Source organism: Cyrtonyx montezumae, unplaced genomic scaffold (assembly GCF_038088225.1).
Source record: "Cyrtonyx montezumae isolate F1298 unplaced genomic scaffold, pur_monq_1.0 scaffold_80, whole genome shotgun sequence".
Classification (NCBI taxonomy): Eukaryota; Metazoa; Chordata; class Aves; order Galliformes; family Odontophoridae; genus Cyrtonyx; species Cyrtonyx montezumae.
In genome coordinates, this window is record NW_027072090.1 from 22,153 (window position 1) to 35,859 (window position 13,707).

Genomic DNA, 13,707 nt, shown 5'->3' on the forward strand with positions numbered 1-13,707 from the left:
CCGGGACAGCACTGCCCCACACAGCGACCGCACCCCATAGCGACCCACACCCAGACGGACCCACATTCCCTTTTGGGGTTCTCCCCCCCACAGACCCAGAAACCCCATTGGAGCTCCCGCTCCGGGAACCAACGGAGCGGAGCGGTGGGGACAGCACTGCCCTGCCCCTCTGTGGCCCCACATGTCCCCACATCCCCGCGGGTCCCTCCGTGTGCCCCATTCCCCCCCTGCGCTGTCCCCACATCTGCCCCACGTCCCCCAGCGCCCATTCAGAGTTTCCCAAACCCACATGAACTCACCCCAAACCCTTCGTCCCGATGTCACACTCAGGGCCCCATAGGGACGGCCCCAAATTCCCCTTTTGAACCCCAAACGTCACTTTTCCTCCCACAGAAGCGATGGGTCCATTTCCGGGGACACCAAACTGCTTTTTGGGTCCCAACGGCCAATCCAATTGAGCCAAACGGCCGCTATGGGGCAGATGTGGGGTGCTGTGGGTTGCTATGGGGCAGACGTGGGGTGCTGTGGGGTGCTATGGGGCAGACGTGGGGTGCTGTGGGGTGCTATGGGGCAGACGTGGGGGGCTGTGGGGTGCTACGGGGCAGATGTGGGGAGCTGTGGGGGGGCTGTGAGGTGCTATGGGGCAGACGTGGGGCGCTGTGGGGTGCTATGGGGCAGACGTGGGGGGCTGTGGGGTGCTACGGGGCAGATGTGGGGCGCTGTGGGGGGGCTGTGAGGTGCTATGGGGCAGTTGTGGGGCAGGCTACAGGGCACCATGAGGGTCTGTGGAGCAGCATAGGGGATGACGGGACCCTATGGGGCAGATGTGGGGCACCATGGGGTGCTATGGGGCACTGGAAGGGATGACGCGGCGCTGTGGGTCCTCCCTCCCCCAGCACGGTCCCCTTAAGCCGCCCCTCCCCCCGCTGGCACTGTGCCCCCCGTGACGGACAGCCCCGAGTGTCACCGCAATGGCAGCGCCGTAAGTGGCCCCAGCTCCCCCCCCCCACTGTCCCCATAACTCCATAAGCCCCCCGGTGCCACCCAGTGCCCACCCCCCCACTGCTGGGGTCCCCCCCAGGACCCCCCCCACCCCTATAACCCCCGGTGTCCCCCTCCCATAACCCCCACTGTGCTCCCCAAACCTTAACCCCCCTCAGTGCCCCCATAACCCCTTATTGCCCCCCCAGCCCTTAACCTCCCAATCCCTTAAGCCCCCAACGTCTCCACCCCATAACCCCACAACCCCATTGACCCCCCCACACCTCTCACCCCATAGGTCCCAATCCCATAACCCCATAACCCCACTGTGCCCCCCAACTCATAATCTACCCACCCCAAACCCACACAGTGCCCCCCATAACCCCAATAACCCTCCCACTCCACAAACCCATAACCCCACAGCTCCCCCAGTTCCCCCCACCCCATAACCTCACACTGTACCCCTCCATAACCCCCATTACCCCCCACTGTGCCCCTCCACCCCATAACACCCCCACCCCACAACTCCCACTGTGGCCCTCAATAACCTCCCACCTCATAACCCCCCCATAACCACACAACTCCATAACCCCAGAACCCCCCACCGTGGTCCCCTGAACCCCATAACTCCACTGTGCGCCCCACCCCATAACACCAGTGCCCCCCATGACCCCACGGTGCCCCCCCATAATCCCACAGTGCTCCCCCACCCATAGCCCCATAATCTCACAGTGCTCCCCTGCAACCCCACAGTGATCCCCCATGGCCCCATAACCCTGCAGTGTCCCCCCATGACCCCCCAGTGATCCCCTATGACCCCATAACCCCATAGTGCCCCTCCACGACCCCATAACCCTGCAGTGTCCCCCCATGACCCCCCAGTGATCCCCTATGACCCCATAACCCCATAGTGCCCCTCCACGACCCCATAACCCTGCAGTGTCCCCCATGACCCCCCCCATGACCCCCCATGACCCCATAACCCTGCAGTGCCCCCCCCATAACCCCTTAGTGATCCCCCATGACCCCATATTGCCCCCATGACCCCACAGTGCCCCTGCACGACCCCACAACCCCAGTGATCCCCCATGACCCCATAACCCCATAGTGCCCCCCCATGACCCCATAACCCTGCAGTGCCCCCCCCCGGCCCTACAGTGCCCCTGCATGACCCCATAACCCCACAGTGCCCCCCATGACCCCATAACCCTGCAGTGCCCCCCATGACCCCCCCATGACCCCCTATGACCCCATAACCCTGCAGTGCCCCCCCCGACCCCACAGTGCCCCTGCATGACCCCATAACCCCAGTGCCTCCCATGACCCCATAACCCTGCAGTGCCCCCCATGACCCCATAACCCTGCAGTGCCCCCCCCCGACCCCACAGTGCCCCTGCACGACCCCACGGCCCCGCAGTGCCGCCCCATAACCGCCCCCCGCTCCGCAGTCCCCCCCCGGAGCGCTATGAGGCGGCGCTGCTGTTGGCGGCCGCCGGGGACGCGCTCGGTTTCCGGGGGGGGCTCTGGGAGTACTGCACCGCGGGGGCGCAAATCCACGCGGAGCTGCGCGCGCTCGGGGGACTGAACCGCATCGAACTGCGCCCCCCGGAGTGGCGGCTGAGCGACGACACCGTGCTGCACCTCGCGACCGCGGAGGGGCTGTGCAGCGGTGAGCCCCACGCGTGGGGGGCGGGAGCGGCGGCGCGGGGCACGCGGCCGGAAGTGTGGGCGGGGCGTGGGGGGCGGGAGCGGCGGCGCGGGGCACGCGGCCGGAAGTGTGGGCGGGGCGTGGGGGGCGGGAGCGGCGGCGCGGGGCACGCGGCCGGAAGTGTGGGCGGGGCGTGGGGGGCGGGAGCGGCGGCCCGGGGCACGCGGCCGGAAGTGTGGGCGGGGCGTGGGGGGCGGACCGGGGCACACGGCCGGAAGTGTGGGCGGGGCGTGGGGGGCGGGAGCGGCGGCCCGGGGCACGCGGCCGGAAGTGTGGGCGGGACTGGGGAGGGGCACTACAGCCCTATAGTGAGGGAGGCTGGGGGGGGCGGCTCAGACCCATAAGTAGGAGTGGTGTGGGGAGGTTTATTGTTGCTGTAGTCTGCGTGGACTGCAGCGCGGCCTTCCACACAGTATTCTCCTGGGGAAACGGGCAGCCCGTGGCGTGGACAGGTTCACTCTTTGGGTGCAGAACTGGAGGGCCGTGCCCAGAGGGGGGTGGTGAATGGAGTTAAGTCCAGCTGGCGTCCTGTTACATGTGGTGTCCCCCAAGGGTCAGTTTTGGGGCCCATCTTGTTTAATATCTTTATTGATGACCTAGACGAGGGAATTGAGTGTACGCTCAGTAAGTTTGCAGATGACACAAAGCTGGGAGGATGTGTCAAACTGCCTGAGGGTAGGGAGGCCCTGCAGAGGGATTTGGATAGGCTGAACAGCTGGGCTGAGCTCAATGGGATGAGGTTCAATAAGGCCAAGTGCTGGGTCCTGCACTTTGGCCACAATAACCCCATGCAATGCTATAGGCTTGGGGCAGAATGGCTTGAAGGATGGAGAGAGGAAAAGGACCTGGGGGTGTTGGTTGATGCTCGGCTCAACATGAGCCGGCAGTGTGCCCAGGTGGCCAAGAAGGCCAACAGCATCCTGGCCTGGATTAGAAATAGTGCAGCCAGCAGGAGCAGGGAGGTGATCATCCCCCTGTACTCAGCTCTGGTACGGCCGCACCTCGAGTACTGTGTTCAGTTTTGGGCCCCTCACTACAAGAAGGACATTGAGGCCCTGGAGCGTGTTCAGAGAAGGGCAACAAAACTGGGGAGGGGTCTGGAGCACAATGAGGAGCGGCTGAGGGAGCTGGGATTGTTTAGTCTGGAGAAGAGGAGGCTCAGAGGAGACCTTATTGCACTCTCCCACTTCCTGAAGGGGGGTTGTGGTGAGGAGGGGGTGGGCCTCTGCTCCCTGATAAATAATGACAGGACGAGAGGGAATGGCCACAAGTTGCGCCGAGGAAGATTTAGATTAGACCTGAGGAAACATTTTTTCTCTGAAAGAGTGGTCAGGCACTGGGATGGCCTGCCTAGGGAGGTGGGTGAGGCACCGTCCCTAGCGCTGTTCAAGATGAGGTGCTAAGGGATTGGATTTAGTAGTTGGGTAGGGATAGTGATAGGAGGATGGTTGGACTAGATGATCTTGTAGGTCCTTTCCAACCCAATGAATCTATGAACCTATGAGATGGGGGTGGTTTGGGGGCTTGGGGGGTTGATCCCTACAAGTGAGGAGCTGGGGGAGGCAGACACACACATGTGGGGTGGCGCTGGGGGTGTCACTCTGGGTCCCAGCCCCGCACGTGTGGGTCTGAGTGGGGCTGCCCCCCAGGGCTGGAGGGCGACGCGCTGCTGCAGGAGCTGGCGCGGCACTACGTGGCGGCCATGGAGGACATGGAGGGCCGCAAACCGGGGCCCAGCAGCATCCTGGGTACGTCTGCGCTGCCGTGGGGCGCCGTGGGGCGCTGTGGGGTCACCGCCCCCTGCCCTCCCCTTTCTCGCTCTGCCCCACAGGGACATCGCAGCTGCGGCCCGGGGAGCCCCACGGGTATCGCATCCCCTTCAACCCCACTGGCACGGGCTGTGGGGCGGCCATGCGCAGCCTGGCTATAGGGCTCAGGTCGGGGTGCGGCGCCGGGGCGGACGTGGGGCTGAGTTGGGGGTGGGGGGCGATGGGGCTGTGAGGGGCAGTGGGACACTGTGGGATGGGGTGGGATATGAGGTTTGGATACTGCGGGGTACTATGGGGTGCGGGGTACTATGGGGTGCGGGGTACTATGGGGTGCGCGGTACTATGAGGTGTGGGGTATTATGGGGTGTGGGGTACTATGGGGTGTGGGGTATTATGGGATGCGGGCCGTGCCCCCAGGTACCCGCGCCCGGAGGAGTTGCCCACGCTGATCCAGGTGAGCATCGAGAGCGGGCGCATGACCCACCACCACCCCACAGGTGGGTGCTATGGGGCGGGGGGGGTGTGGGGGTCCCTGTGCCATGGGGCTGGCGCTCACCCCCTCCCCCCCTGCAGGGTACCTGGGTGCGTTGGCTGTGGCGCTGTTTGGGGCGCTGGCGGTGCGGGGGGAACCCCCCGAGGTGTGGGGCGCGGAGCTGCTGCGTGTTCTGCCCCACGCGTGGGAATACGTGGAGGGTGTGGGCGTGGCCGTGGGGGACAACGCCGCCGCGTGGGACTTCTTCGGGGACAGCTGGCGCCGGTGAGGGGCGGGGACATCATCGGGGCCGTGGGGACATCGGGGCCGCGGGGGGAGTGGGTTGGGGGGGTGGGGGGGACACTGGGAACAGTGGGGACATGGGGACACTGGGGGCACTGGGGCAGTGTCCACCCCCACCCCCCACAGCCATTGGTGTCTGTGGGGACACCACTGTTCCCAGTGCCCATTGTCCCCACTGTCCCCAACATCTCCAGTCCCAGCAGCACTGTCCCTTTGGCCCCAGTGCCCCATTGATCCCAGTTTCTCCAGTACCACCAGTGTCCCCATTGGCCCCAGAGTCCCCAGTAACCCCACTACTCCCAGTGCCTCCCTTGACCCCACTGACCCCATTGACCCCATTGACCCCACTGTCCCCTGTGCCACCAACTGCCCCGGACTCTGCAGTGCTCCCATTGCCTCTGTCACCGCCATCCCCAGTGCCCCCAGTGCCCCCAGTGCCCCAATACTCCCAGTGCCCCCAGTGCTCCCAGTATGAGTGCTCCCAGTGCCCCAATGCTCCCAGTATGAGTGCCCCCAGTGCTCCCAGTATGAGTGCTCCCAGTATGAGTGCCCCCAGTGCCCCAATACTCCCAGTGCCCCCAGTGCTCCCAGTATGAGTGCTCCCAGTAGGAGTGCCCCCAGTGCCCCAATGCTCCCAGTGCCCCAATGCTCCCAGTATGAGTGCCCCCAGTGCTCCCAGTGCCCCAATGCTCCCAGTGCCCCCAGTAGGAGTGCCCCCAGTGCCCCCAGTATGAGTGCTCCCAGTGCCCCCAGTATGAGTGCCCCCAGTATGAGTGCCCCAGTGCCGCGCGGCCTTGTTCCCGCAGCTACGCGGAGTCGCGCGGTCTCCTGGAGGGCTGCGGTCCCCCGCGCGTTCCGGCGCTGCCGACCCCGGAGGAGCGCGACGCGGAATACGCGCGGTGGGCGCTGCAGGGCTGGGCGGGGCGGAGCGGCCACGACGCGCCCATGGTGGCGCTGGAGGCGCTGCTGGCGGCGGGGGACAGCTGGGAGGAGCTGTGCGCACGCGCGGTGCTGCACGGAGGGGACAGCGACTCCACGGGCACCATCGCCGCGGGCTGCTGGGGGCTGCGCTGGGGGCTGAGCGCCGTCCCGCCCTCCATGCACCGCGCCCTGGAGTACCGCCCGCGCCTCTGCCGCGCCGCGCGGCGCCTGCACGAGCTGGCCTGGGGGCGCTGAGCGCCGCGCGCGCTTCCGGGCCCGCGGAACTCCGCTCTCACCGCAATAAACGGCACCGAGGTGCAGAGCGTCTCCGCGCCGCTTCGCGCCCGCACAGCGCCACCCGGCGGAGCCGCCCCGCGCGGGAATGGCGGCCGCCCGCGTCCCGGCGGTGCTCCACCGCACTGCTGGCCCAGAGCGTACTGGTGCCCATCCCTGTCCCTGTACTGGTGCCCGTGCCCATCCCTGTACTGGTGCCCAACCCTATACTGGTGGCTGAAACTGTACTTGTGTCCATCCCAATCCCTATACTGGTGGCTGTGCCCATCCCTATACTGGTTTCTGAGACCACACTGGTGCCCATCCCCATCCCTATGCTGGTAACTGGGACCACGCTGGCGGCTGTGCCCTTTGTATACTGGTAACCGAGACCATACTGGTGCCCGTCTCCATCCCTATACTGGTAGCCAAGGCCATACTGGTGGCTATACCCATCCCTATACTGGTAGCCAAGGCCATACTGGTGCCCATCCCCATCCCTACACTGGTAGCCAAGGCCATACTGGTGCCCATCCCCATCCCTATACTGGTAGCCAAGGCCATACTGGTGCCCATTCCCATCCCTGCACTGGTAGCCAAGGCCATACTGGTGCCCCTCCCCATCCCTACACTGGTAGCCAAGGCCATACTGGTGCCCGTCCCCATTCCTACACTGGTAGCCAAGGCCATACTGGTGCCCGTCCCCATCCCTATACTGGTAGCCAAGGCCATACTGGTGCCCCTCCCCATCCCTACACTGGTAGCCAAGGCCATACTGGTGCCCCTCCCCATCCCTACACTGGTAGCCAAGGCCATACTGGTGCCCATCCCCATCCCTGCACTGGTAGCCAAGGCCATACTGGTGCCCATCCCCATCCCTACACTGGTAGCCAAGGCCATACTGGTGCCCGTCCCCATCCCTACACTGGTAGCCAAGGCCATACTGGTGCCCGTCCCCATCCCTGCACTGGTAGCCAAGGCCATACTGGTGCCCGTCCCCATCCCTACACTGGTAGCCAAGGCCATACTGGTGCCCGTCCCCATCCCTGCACTGGTAGCCAAGGCCATACTGGTGCCCGTCCCCATCCCTACACTGGTAGCCAAGGCCATACTGGTGCCCGTCCCCATCCCTGCACTGGTAGCCAGGGCTGTGACCCCAGGAGGATGAACCATGGCTGCATCGGAACGATCTTAAGGTGCTAAGGCGAGGACTCAGAGAGACATCAGTATGATCGAGCAGCGGGGACACTTTATTGCGCAGTGACATTTACAGCCCCGGACGCGTGCTGTTTTTGGGGTAATTGCCAAGCAGTGGCTCTTGCTCTCTCCTTGTGATAAGCACAAACAATTCCTCCTTTCCCTCACGCACCGGGGCCATCTGCTTCCACCGCAAACTTACTCCCTCTAACTTCGAGGTTTCCATTTTCACTTTGGCTCTGAAAACCACTTCTCTCCATGATAGTATTAAATATATCTCGATGAGCATCAAGCCAAGCCCCAGATAATCCGTTCCTCCTCAGATCTTTCTGAGTCACACGATCCCTTACTCAAATACTGAGTTTCTTAGGATCCCACAGGTGTTCAAGAGTCAACTCCCATGACACCGGGCGTCCCCACGCTTCTGTTTCCTAACTCTTCCCACCTTCCCTGCGTCCAACACTGGTTTGAGGAAAGCTTCCTCCACACGATGTAAATTACTATTGCAGAGGATATATTCAGGAAGACTGAGGTCACAGTCACTAGGTTCATCCTGAACATAGGGAAGGAACTGGAAAGGGAACCTGGAAACCGACCCGAATGCCGAATCATCCTCACATTAGCCGGGGAGTTTAGGCACGAGGCAGATAACTCCATCAGTGCACTACTGTAGCTGTACGCAGATATGACTCCGGTACTGAACATGAACTTAAAAAGAAGCCAGCATGCTCTGAGGCACCTCAAGGCCCTTAGTCCTCTTAGCACCAGATTTACAATGGAGTAGAGATTCTTGACTGCCCGCATTCTCCACCAGTAATGGTCACATCTGTGAGAGTGACACAAGGGAAATGAAGACGGGAGAGAGAGAGGAAAACAAACAAAAATAGACAAACAAAAACCAAAGCGCACCACGCAGCTGCCTGAGCAGAGCCACGTGCTCCCAGGGGAGCGGGGGAGGGGGGAGAGACAGCAGAGAAAGTAGATGGGTCTACAGAAAAAACCCAGCAGTGCGATTTGAGGAGGAACAGTAACTTTACTAAATCTAATAAAATTGAACAATTGAGAGAGACAAAGTTCCCAAACCAAATCTGAGAGCTTACGTCAGGGAAACAACTGCAGGAGAAGCACACGTGCTGAATCTCCAGGGCAGCCGAGAGTGGGAGGGCCTGGCGTCGGTGCGGAGCTCCAGTCCCCTTCTGCTCCCCACCACAGCACCGTGTCCTTAACTCCCTGCACGATGATCTGACGTGGAACACCGGCATCAAAACCACAGAACCACAACAGCGGTTGTTCAGAGTGTGGGAGCAGTGCTGTGAGCAGAACTGGGCGCTGCTGATCACTGAGACGAGGAGGAAGGCGGAAAACTCGTTACGGTGGAATTGAATTGAAACTTAACCCTGACCCTAACCTGACCCAGTTCCCCATCGTTAACCTTAAACGTAACGTTAACACTAACCTAAACCTAACCCCAATTCTAATTTCAGTTCTAACCCTAAACCAACCCCTACACTGGAACGCTAACCCAAACCCTAAAACCTAACCCTAAGCTTAACCCTGACCTTTACTGTAACCCTAACCCTAATCCCTAACAGTAACCTGTACCCTATCCTTATCCCTAACTCTAACCCGAACCAAAACCCTAACCGCAGTTCTAATCCTAACCCAAGCCCTAATCCTATCCCTAAACCCTAGCCATAAAACTAACAGCAGACATAATCCCAATCCCTACCACAACCATAATCCCTAACACTAACAGCAGACATAACACCTAAACCCAAACCCTATCAAAAATACCTGAACCTAACCCTAATCACTAATGCTAACCCCATCCCCAACCCTAACCCAAACCCCACGCCTAACCCGAACTGTACCCTAACCCAAATCCTAAACCTAACCCAAATCCTAAACCTAACCCAAATCGTAAACCTAACCCAACCTCAACCTCAACCGTAACCCTCACACCCACTGCAGCCCTGACCCCAAGCCCAGTCCAATTCTAACCACAGCCCCACCCCTAACAATAACACCTGACCCTAACCCAACCCTTACCCTAAGCCTAAGCCTAACCCCTAATGCAAAGCCCCAATCCCAGCTGTAACCCCACCTGCAGCCCCAATCCTAAGCCCAACCCCATTCCTAACCCTGACCCCAACTTCAGCTGCTGAACTCGTCAGGGAAATCCTGACCCTGCTCCCAGAGCGGCTCAGCCCCGGTGCGAAGCGCGCGTTTCCGATCTGAGCCTGGTGCTTCTGTTGCCCACCTTTGGGATGACTGAACACAACAATTGGAAGAAATATCCATTGCCAGGGGAACTGAGCAGAGCTGAGCGGGGCAGGGCAGTGCGTCACAGCGGGGCCCATTGTGATGCGTCCCCGTTCCCCCCCGGTCCAGCCCCACCACTGCAGTGTTCCCCACTGTTCTGTTTGGACGCTGCTGGGACAGGAGCGGGCCAGCAGTGCTTGGAGCAATCCACAGCATTTCCCTCTGCCCCTGGCCGCCCAGGCGCTGTCCCATGCTCAACCTCAGCCCTCATTGTGTGCGATGGAGGAGATAACCCTCCTCTGCCCCTTGGAGGCCGAGAAAAAGTAGAGGCCCCTCCAGAACTCCACCGCTATGCTGTCCAGTGAGTGAGGGTCCCCCACAGTGCTGGGGGAGGGAGCGGCATCTGCACAGTGCTGGGGTGGCAGAGGGCAGAGCCCCCTCCTCTCCTTGCTCTGCTCTGGGCTCCTCTTCCCCAACCCTGAACCTGAACCTTAACCTACACCTCAATCCTAACACTAACCACAACCCGAATCCCAACCCCAACCCCAACCCCGACATCAATCCTAACACTAACCACAGCCTGAAACCCAACCCTAACCCCAACCCCAACCCCGACCCCGACCTCAATCCTAACACTAACCACAGCCTGAAACCCAACCCGAATTCCAGTCACCCCAATGCTGAGCACACACTGCCCCCTACCCCCAGTCCCAGCTCCCTGCTCCAGCGCCTCCATGCTGCCCGTGGACGCAGTGAAGCGTTGTGCATTGGACACCATTGAGGCCTTTGTCCGGAGCACAGAGAAGGTGACAGCGGACGCTGCCATCGCGGCGGTGCCCCATCCCCCCCGAGCCCCCTGCGGCTGCAGGAGGGCTGTGCCCCCCGGGCCCCACTCACTCTCTGGTGCCGGCAGGACGAGGAGCAGAAGCTGCAGTTCCTGCGGAGCATCTGCACCCTCTGTGACACAGTGAAGAAGACGTCAAAGGAACTGTGTATCTTCTGCCACCATAATCAACTTGTGGAGAAAATCATGGTGAGGGGCGGTGGGTGTTGGGGGTCGGGGGGAAAGTTACGGGCAGCTCCAGTCCTCCCAGTGCTGGGAACACTGGGTGCCCGGTGCAATCCCGCTGTGCTGTACAGGAGCTGCTGTCAGAGGAGCCACGGGGAAAGCTGTGCTCCGAAGTGCGGCAGCAAGCCATGGCCGCCATCACCGCCCTCAGGTACTGCCCTGCGCCAGGACGGCCCCACAGCGTCTGCATGGCCCCACACTGTCAGTATGGCCCCCACAGCCGCAGAGTATGGCCCTGTTGGTACTGGGCCACTGTTCTCCCCAGCAGCCCTGCTGTGCCTTGGACCTGATGTTGACCCTAACCCTAACCATAACCTTTTACCCTAAACCTAAACCTAAACCCTATCCTAACCCCAACCCTAGCCTGACCCACCACAGCAGCTCTCAGGACTTCCTCTGCCCCACAGTTCCCCATAAAGGAGGGGGCTCCTCCTGGCATTGCCCCCCAGCTCTGCGGAGCACTGCCCGAGGGGGGGTCCTCTCCCTGTCCTGCAGCACAGTGCTCCCAGCGTTGCACTCTGTTTTTGCAGTGCGGTGGACGCGGTGCTAGAGGACAAGATCCCTCTGTACACTGCGAGCTTCCAGAGCATCTTCCTGCTTTCCTCAGAGGGTCTGGACATGAACCTTTACTCAAGGGTGGGTGTTGGGAGCTGCAGAATCCCTCCTACTTTGAGGAGAGGGTCTTGCTGTGCCCCCTTTGTACCTCTCCCCTCCTAATTCCCTTCCTCCATCCCTCTGCAGACCCTGAGGGCTCTGGACAAAATGCTGCACACGCTGGTGTTTGTCCACCCCACCTCCAGCATCGGCGATGAGCTGCAGAGCGTCTTCCAGGTGGGCTCTGCCCGCAGGGGCTGCACAGAGGAGGGCTGTTCCTTCTGTCCCCCTCCCCCTCACCTTCTGGGGTGAGCTGGGGGCTACAGGGCAGAGCAGCATCTCCTCTTTCCACAGGTGCTGCTGCCCTTCACCTGCTTGCAGAATGCGGCCACGCGCCAGAGTGCAGTGGAGCGCATCTGGAAGCTGAGCCATTCGCTGGCACACTTCTGCCAGGCCGGGGTAAGGGGCCGACCCGCTGCCATGGGGATCTTCATCCCTCCTTTTCCCCACTGCCCACCCCGCTCCCATCACTGGGGGTGCCGTGCACTCAGCGTTGTGTTCTCTGCTCACAGCCCCATCGCTCCTCGGGACAAATCAGCTTGGCCCACTATGAAGGGCTCCGCCTGCCCATGCTGGGGCAGCTGGTGGGAAGCCTCGTGCTGTGCTGCGCCTACCAGGAGGAGAGGATGCGCCACTCTGCTCTGAACGCTCTCCGTCACCTCTACACATTCATCCTGGGGAGAGCCAGTAAGGCGATGGCTGCTGGCACTGTCTGTCCATCGCAGACGTCCCACAGGGGCGAGCGAGGACAGCGCTGCATTGGCTGCAAAGCAGCAAGGGACAGAAGCTCGTGGGGTCGAGGAGCGGTGCCCCACGGCCCCGCACTCAGGGTGGGGGCACTCAGTGCTCACTCACCCGTGGCTTGCTCTCCTTTCCAGGCTGGGAAGCGCCGCAGGAGGTGGATCAGCAGAAACTCAAGGATTGGGAAGATGACCACGTGTTCTCCCTCTCCTGGACCACCAACACCACGGCCATTGTGCTGGTGAGGGCATCTTGCCGCAGCGGGACTCGTTACCCTTGGGTCCATAGGAATGAGGGGAACACGGCTGAAATTCCCTCACCCACTCTGTGTTCATTTCCCTCCAGCGCTTTGCAAAGCACTTCCAGTCTTCTGAAAAGACCGACCTCATCCTCGTGGTGCTGCAGGGCATGAGGGACTGCAGCATCTACAACACTCATGCGGCTGCCATGTTGATGACCGTCATGATGAATGACTTCAAACCTAAGGCCAACGATGTGAGCAACCGGCAGCTGCTTGACAGGAGTTGAGCCCATGGTGGGGTGGGACTGTGGTTGGACTGAGGGCTGGGGTTGGGTCTTGTGGGTTGGGTTGGGTTGCATTGGGTTGGGTTGGGTTGGGTTGGGTTGCATTGGGTTGGGTTGGGTTGGGTTGCATTGGGTTGGGTCGGGTTGGGTTGGGTTGGGTCGGGTTGGGTTGGATTGAGTTGGGTTGGGTTTGATTGGGTTGGGTTGGGTTGGATTGGGTTGGTTTGAGTTGGGTTTGATTGGGTTGGGTTGGGTTGGGTTGGGTTGGGTGCAACCCAAAAGCTCTGATGTCCCCGTGTCCCATCCAGGTGCAGCGGATCACGATAGCCATCCATAAGAACAGGAAACAGATCACGGAGGAGCGGGCACAGAAAACCATCCAGGCTGCCTTGCCCTGGCTGACCACCTCTGACCCTCATGCAATGGCACTCAGCCTGCTGCAATGCTCCCCCACCTGTGACAAGTGAGCTGCCCCCACCCCATGTGGAGAGGGACCCCCTTCCCCACACGTACAAGGACCTCCACCCCATGTGGAGTAGGGGCCCCCACCCGAGGCAGAGAGGGATCCTCAGCCCACACATAGAAAGACCCCCACCCCCCACAGAACCGGACCCTTACTCCATAGGAAAAGGAACACCCATCTCTTGCAAAGGGGACCCGGGACCCCCACACCCCACACGTAGAGGGACCCTCACCACACATAGACAGACCCCACCCTGCTCACAGAGGGGCTCCCACTGAGGACAGCTCTGTGCCACAGGGATGCGTGGGAGCTGTGGGAGATGTCGCTGTCTTCAGCGGATGTGGTGCCACGGATGCTGAAGAAGCTGCT

The 13,707-nt window shown here is 61.5% G+C and overlaps 1 protein-coding gene and 1 long non-coding RNA gene across 3 annotated transcripts; both read left to right on the top strand.

Moving 5' to 3' along the window:
- Positions 1-950: 950 nt before the first annotated feature.
- On the top strand, positions 951-6,476 carry LOC136059651 (ADP-ribosylhydrolase ARH1-like). 2 transcript variants are annotated; one of them, XM_065753764.1, is made up of 7 exons: positions 951-982; positions 2,430-2,650; positions 4,339-4,437; positions 4,521-4,626; positions 4,876-4,955; positions 5,032-5,215; positions 6,040-6,476. In XM_065753764.1, the coding sequence occupies exons 1-7, from the start codon at positions 972-974 to the stop codon at positions 6,407-6,409; spliced, it is 1,071 nt and encodes a 356-aa protein (XP_065609836.1). In that variant the 5' UTR covers positions 951-971; the 3' UTR covers positions 6,410-6,476. The 2 variants fall into 2 exon arrangements, with proteins under 2 accessions (XP_065609836.1, XP_065609837.1); XM_065753765.1 differs by having other exon boundaries at positions 4,521-4,554.
- Positions 6,477-12,531: 6,055 nt separating this feature from the next.
- Positions 12,532-13,294, top strand: LOC136059654 (uncharacterized). Its single transcript, XR_010623293.1, has 3 exons — positions 12,532-12,591; positions 12,696-12,845; positions 13,184-13,294. It is a non-coding gene; the product is annotated as an uncharacterized LOC136059654 (long non-coding RNA).
- The last annotated feature ends 413 nt before the right edge of the window (positions 13,295-13,707 follow it).